The sequence below is a fragment of the Hibiscus syriacus genome, unplaced genomic scaffold (genome assembly GCF_006381635.1).
Source record: "Hibiscus syriacus cultivar Baekdansim isolate YM2019G1 unplaced genomic scaffold, ASM638163v2 tig00112159_pilon, whole genome shotgun sequence".
Classification (NCBI taxonomy): Eukaryota; Viridiplantae; Streptophyta; class Magnoliopsida; order Malvales; family Malvaceae; genus Hibiscus; species Hibiscus syriacus.
The window spans coordinates 1,523,591-1,530,469 of NW_024063263.1; the positions used below are offsets into that span (position 1 = coordinate 1,523,591).

At 34.9% G+C, this 6,879-nt stretch overlaps 1 protein-coding gene across 1 annotated transcript; it reads left to right on the forward strand.

The window, feature by feature from the left end:
- Positions 1-4,229: 4,229 nt before the first annotated feature.
- LOC120175056 (serine/threonine-protein kinase STY13-like) lies at positions 4,230-6,573 on the forward strand. Its single transcript, XM_039181765.1, has 6 exons — positions 4,230-4,686; positions 5,018-5,150; positions 5,227-5,422; positions 5,531-5,655; positions 6,026-6,184; positions 6,275-6,573. The coding sequence occupies exons 1-6, from the start codon at positions 4,523-4,525 to the stop codon at positions 6,560-6,562; spliced, it is 1,065 nt and encodes a 354-aa protein (XP_039037696.1). The 5' UTR covers positions 4,230-4,522; the 3' UTR covers positions 6,563-6,573.
- The last annotated feature ends 306 nt before the right edge of the window (positions 6,574-6,879 follow it).

Sequence of the window (6,879 nt, forward strand, 5' to 3'; positions counted from 1 at the left end):
AATACTTGTATTTGACATTATAGATGTCATCTGATCAAAATCATATGTTGCTCTAAATATGAGAAAGAACATGGGTGATTGATGAGGAATAAGCTGAGGAGTGTAGGCCTTAACACCATAATCACCAAACACTTGATGAAATGATTTTGTACAGCCAAAAGATTCTGATGGGATAATATTCATTGCCGCTTGTTCTGCTTCATGGTGAGACGAACTCTCAGTCCCACTCCATCTTGATTTTTTGGCTTTACCAAAAATTTTCTTATATTGTATAAATATTGTCTTTCTATGTTTGTTGTCAAGAACGATTTTCCATGTTCCCAATAATAATTTAGGTAATCTGAATTCTGAAAGTCAAAGTTATTCGCTTGAATGGGAGTGAGAGTTGGGAAGTATGAAGCTTTGTTGTTCCAAAGATTGATATAGTTGGCATGCCTCACAGCCCAATCGTCACCGTGCCTACCCCGCCCATCTAATATGTGGAGAGCGTCATGATTCTCGGGAATTTGCGGAATAGGTTGGTGGAAGCCGAACTGTCTCAACACTCTATCAAAAATTTGGAACTCAATAAAAACGAAATGGATCAATGATGTAACATCACACCAATATTGACAACCCTCCCAAATATGTTGCGGCACACACGATATAATTTCTCCATCATCGTACGACCTCCAAATAAACTATAAAACAAAATTATATAATTATTAATTAATTAATTATAAAATTCAACTAAATAAATAAACAATATAATAAATTAAACAAATTAATTATATACCTCAACTTTGTATTTAATGTTCATTTTAAATCTAAATTGTTTCACATTATTGTGCACCAACCCCGTTCCTTCTATTTTATGCCTTCATCTGTATACCAATCAAAATAAAATTAGCTAATTATTTTCGTATAATTTTTTTTCGTTAATTAATTTAAGATAAAGATTTTAAATCAATATTACCTTATAGCAAGAGGAAAGTCAATTGCAGTTCGGCTAATCGATGTTAACCATGGAAGTATGTGCCAAGTCCACGATTGTAAAATATCAGTCATCCACCGATTTCCATCGTACACATATTATTTACAAGTAATGACGCCTTGCACATCTCACAGTACAAGAACGCCAATATTGTCGATCCCCAACTATAGTAACGGGTATTCAAAAAGTTGTCCAAAAATGAAAGATATTGTATATGAACAAGATTACCAGATTTATCCGGCATCAAGACTTCCCCGATCAACTGTAATATATATGCTTGAGTTGCATATATAATGTCTTGCTCAGTACTATAACGATCGAGCTTGAACTCATTCGCTAACCATGATAACCTCAAACATGACCCTTTTGTAACTTTTTTTTTGGCACCTTCTCAAGGTACGCCTTGCACATTTCAAACATGTCATGATTATTTTTCCCCACCACTACCATCCCATTTATAGGGACCCCGAGTTGTAAAGCTACATCCTCTAAAGTGATCGTACATTCACCATATGAAAGATGAAATGTATGAGTTTATGGTCTCCACCGTTCAATTAATGCACTAATCAAACCGGTGACCAACTTATATTCTCTTATAAATGTTATATTACAAAAGCCCAATATTTGCAAATTCTGAACAATAAGACGATGTGGCTTATCACAAATGTTCACTCGACTACGAAGGACTCGTTGTTTGTCATCCTGTAATTTATTAATCCGTGGAATTATAATTAATTCATCGTTATCAAATAAAATATATTATTCAATAATAATACCAATGCTCCCAAATGACTAGAAATATGTCGATCATCTAGTCTCAAAAGAACATTTTGTTTTACCATGCTTCAATATATATGTAAATAAAATTAAATATTTTAATTTATAATATTACTAATAATTAAAGAAAATTTAAACTCAACTTACCAAACCACTCAAATATGATTTAATCTATGCAATCAAAATAAATAGTCTAATTAATTTATATTTAAAATAAAAATAAAAATGAAACAATAAAATTTACACTAAACTTACCACCACTCAAATACGATTTAATATGTAAAATTAAAATAAATGGTCTAAAAATTATTATTTAAAATAAAAACAATAAATAAACAATAAAATTTAAATTAAACTTATCAAACCATCTAAATACAGTTTAATCTGTAAAATCAAAATAATTAATCTAATTAATTTATATTTAAAATAAAAAATAAAAATAAAGCAATAAAATTTACACTAAACATACTAAATCACTTACCAGACCACTCAAATTCAAATCTTTTATTCCTTTGTTTGAACTTTATTCTTTCCTTTTTATTTTTCATATTCTCTCTCGACAGACTCTCTTTCTTTTCACCCCAAAACCCAACTCCCCCATTTTATAACTCAACTGTATGCTGCATTATTGGTGCCCAATAATGACACCATATCTGTTTCCAACATCAGCTTCAGCCTTCCCGTTTCCCCATGCTGTAACAGTTGCCATGCAAAGACATACAGAGGACATTGGGAAGACGCCATGCAATCTTGTTGTCTTTCCCCGTTGGCCTGAAGACGCGATGCTATTCAAGAGCCTTCACTATTTCTCTGAAGACGCCGTGCAATCCAAGAGTCTTTTTCATTTGTCTGAAGACGTCATACAGTCGTGAAGTCTTTATATTTGGCTTGAAAACCAATAGAACATCTGGCGTCTTTGGGTTGATACTGTGCAATTCATCCTAGATGGAGAAATAATCCCATGTTAGATTACATTGAGGCCATTTTATAGGCTTTTTTACCGAAATATCATTCTGACAGGTAATAATTACCTCTCAGACACTCTTTTTTCAAATTTACCGATTTAGTACCCTTTCTGACAAGGCGCAAATTGTTATATGCACTTTTGTGGGGTTTCGTCCGAGCTGGCACCACGTAAGAAAAGGCACGGATTGTCATCCGCACCTTAGCATTTTTAAAAAATATGCTTTAAAAAATTTTAAAAAATAAAACTATGGGAACTAACATTGTAATTTAATATATATTAGTTCCATACATATTAGTTTCATGAGTTGAAGAGCTTAATGGAGTTAATTTATATAAGCATATTAGAGTGTTTAGGTTATATTTCTTGACAATGTAGGATATTGAGGTTAACTTAATGACCCTATTAGAGATCTTGTGATAACTCTAAATTTTGCCATACTTTTTCATTGTTTTTTTCACTTCAGTTACTGGATTTACATAGGAAAACACAAATACTGGAGAGAAAATGATTACCCTTCACCAAGGACCCATTTTCTGTTCATAGTAGGTATCTTTCATTGTTAACATGTTAAAATTTCAAGAGTGAAAATCTACCATTAGAAAGGTAAAAAGAAAAAGTTTTAGTAGGAAAATCACTAATTTTAAACCTCTTCCACTTAGAAAATTTTCAAAGCAAAGAGAACTTGTTTTCTGAATTAAAATATTCATGCATGCTTTAGCAATTAGAACATGGTGAAATAATATAAGTTTACCTCAGTAAGTTCTTCAATTCATTAAACTAATATGTATTAAATTATGATATTAATTCCTATAGTTTTATTTTTTTAATTTTTTAAAACATATATTTTTTAAAATGCTAAGAAGCAGATGGTGATTCACGCCTGTCTCTACGTGATACTAGCTTGAATAAGGCGCGGATGACCATCCACACCTTTCAAGACGTGATGCCAACTCATATGAAACTCTATAAAAATGCGGATGACGATATGTGTCTTGTCCGAAAGAATGTTAAATCAGTATAATTTGGAAACAAGGTGTGTGATAGGTAATTATTACTTCTTAGATGATATTTCGGTTAAAAAGCCCATTTTTCAGTATAAAAAAAAAAAGAGACAAGTAAGCCTCCGTCCTGGACCAGCCACGTCAAAATCTCTGATGCTGTGAAAACGAGAAGAAGCTGTGTTATCCACTTGTCATTATTTGATTAGTCCTTCTGCCTCACCCTTTCCCATCTCTTTTACTATTATTAATATAATTTCCAATTTTTTTTCTTTAATTAAGTAAAAACCCTCATCGGAAAATCGCAGAATATTTAATCTTCATCGGAAAAGCTTCTTGCTTTAGATAGAGCAAACCAACCCCAAAGCTCCTCTCTTCTTTCTTTTCGTTATTTGTTTATTTTTCGGTTTAAATCCGATATATATATATATATATATATATATGTATGTATACGATTCTCTGTTTCAAGTGAAAGCTTAAGCCTCTTCTCCTTTTAATATTTTTTTGGCCTAGTTTTGCTTGGACCGTAAGTTGCTTTTGCTTCATCTTGTTTCTCTTTTCGTAGGGTTTCGTGTCCGTTTTTGGCCATTATCTTCAAAGGCTGTACCTTTGAGCTCAATCCAAATTCCAGAAAAAAAAACAAGAGAGAATATTATAAAAAAAGAGCTTAGTTGGATGGTTACGAATCAGAGGGATTGTTATGAGGTTCGGTGGTTTGAGCTTTGAAGCTGATGTGGAAGATTGGTTGGAAGAACAAACGGATTTTTTTTTGGTTGAAATGAGGAATTCTGGAATAATTTAGAAACTATGAGTTGCAACGAAGAAGAAACAAGAAACGTCGTCGTTTCGAACGGGTCGATGACGGCTGCTCAAGAGTTGACCTTCGATCAAAATTTGCTCATTGACCCGAAATTGTTATTTATCGGCTCCAAAATCGGAGAAGGAGCTCACGGTAAAGTTTACGAAGGAAGGTCAGTCTCAAAACACCTAGTGATAGCTTTTGTTGTAATCCGAACTTTTGTTGTTAATTATCCCAAATTAAAAAAAAAATCTTTTAGATTTCACACATATATGTGTGTGTATGTGTATGTATATGTATATGCTTGCGTGGATGTAACAGGAACAGTCAATATATGAAGAACATTGTTATTATTTCTGTAAGAATTTTGTAGAAGTTATAACTTGTTTATTGTGTTATTGAAAATGAATGATGGGGATAGAAATTTGTAAAAAAAAAAATAATAGATTGTGCATCGAGGGTTGCTCTCTAGTTACATAGGGATGAGTCTAATATTTTTCCAGGTATGGTGCTCGGATTGTTGCGATTAAAGTTCTTCACCAAGGGAGGACCGCCGAGGAAAGGGCTGCGCTCAAGAGTCGTTTTGTTCGCGAAGTTAACATGATGTCTCGAGTGAAACACGATAACCTTCTCAAGGTGATTGTTCGAAGCTTGGAATGCTAAATATGACTTGATGTAATCTGTTGATTTTATTGATTTGTTGCCTTGGAAGTTCTTTGGAGCTTGTAAGGACCCGTTGATGGTTATAGTGACCGAGCTGTTACCGGGAATGTCCCTCCGGAAGTATTTAGTTAGCATCCGTCCGAAGGTTTTGGACCTCCGCGTGGCTTTGAATTTTGCACTGGACATCGCCCGAGCCATGGATTGTCTGCATGCCAATGGGATTATACATAGGGATCTAAAGCCTGGTATTTCTTGAACATACTTCTTCTTTGATGAAATGCATTTGTTCACAGTTTAGTATCGATTTCTCAAGTCCTTTGACTGATTCCTTACTTGGAAATTTAATAATACAGACAACTTGCTGCTTACTGCAAACCAGAGGTCCGTGAAACTCGCAGATTTTGGTCTTGCGAGGGAAGAAACTGTGACAGAGATGATGACTGCAGAGACCGGAACTTATCGTTGGATGGCCCCTGAGGTTTGTGCCATTATTGCATTAGCAAATCAGAAAAAGAAGCTTATTTTCAATGAAAATTGATTCTTTTTTTTTCCCCATCTCATTGGTTTCGATACTTAAGTCGATGAATGTTCTTCAGAGGCCTCAAGTCTTCTGTATAGATAGAATAGCCATAGATTCATGGGTTGTCTGGTAGTGTTATATTCAGTAGATGGCTGGATTAGTGGACGTAAAGTACTCATTAACCTCTTCAACGCCTGTTTGAGCTTTGGACATACAACTGACAATAATGTCGGGCAGTTTTCTTCATCGTCTTCTCGTGGTTATCGTTTGTTTTAATCTCTATTAGTAGAATTAACTCCAATCTTTCTTTCGATTTGTGTCATTGTAGTTGTATAGCACGGTGACGTTGCGTCGGGGAGAGAAAAAGCATTACAGTAACAAAGTTGACGTCTACAGCTTTGGAATTGTCTTATGGGAACTGTTGACCAATCGAATGCCATTCGAGGGCATGTCGAATCTACAGGCAGCTTATGCTGCTGCTTTTAAGGTGCAAGTCTTTATTGCATAATCCGTTATGCATGATAAATTGTTCAAAATCATCGATAACTAATTAGTTTGATGTCGTACGAGTGTGCAGCAAGAGCGACCTAGCCTTCCAGACGATATATCCCCCGAACTGGCGTTTATCATACAGTCATGCTGGGTCGAGGACCCTAACATGAGGCCAAGTTTCAGCCAGATAATGCGTATGCTGAATGCATTTCTCTTCACGCTCACGCCCCCACCGTCCATACCGGAATCCGACACCAGCGAGACTGCAGAAACAAGTAACGGAGCCATGACCGAGTTATCCTCTCGAACAAAGGGTAAGTTTGGTTTCCTTCGCCAATTGTTCACTGCCAAGAAGACAAGAAACTCTCATTGAGGTTAAAGTTTTGAAGAAAAAAAATATTTTCTTTCTCATGCCAACGCACGCCATATTTTAGGTACGTATTTTAACCGAACCTCGTCTTAGACATCCCTATTTTTATGATGATTATCATCAAATGAAGGGAATGTAGGAAGGATGTTGGTGGGTTATAACTCCTCGGGCAACATAAAAGGAAGATACAGCACCATTTACACTGTCTATTAGACTTTGCTGTAAAGAAGATACACTTGTTTGACATTGTCATGTTGATATTAAATGTTACATTCATCATCACCAAAAGGCAATCATACCGCGATTTTTCATTTTCCGAG

Excerpts from the sequence above, each read along its gene's own strand:
- LOC120175056 (XM_039181765.1), top strand. The coding sequence starts at position 4,523 with ATGAGTTGCAACGAAGAAGAAACAAGAAACGTCGTCGTTTCGAACGGG. Across the intron at positions 4,687-5,017 it reads GGTAAAGTTTACGAAGGAAG|GTATGGTGCTCGGATTGTTG; the intron begins GTCAGTCTCAAA and ends ATATTTTTCCAG. Across the intron at positions 6,185-6,274 it reads CTTATGCTGCTGCTTTTAAG|CAAGAGCGACCTAGCCTTCC; the intron begins GTGCAAGTCTTT and ends ACGAGTGTGCAG.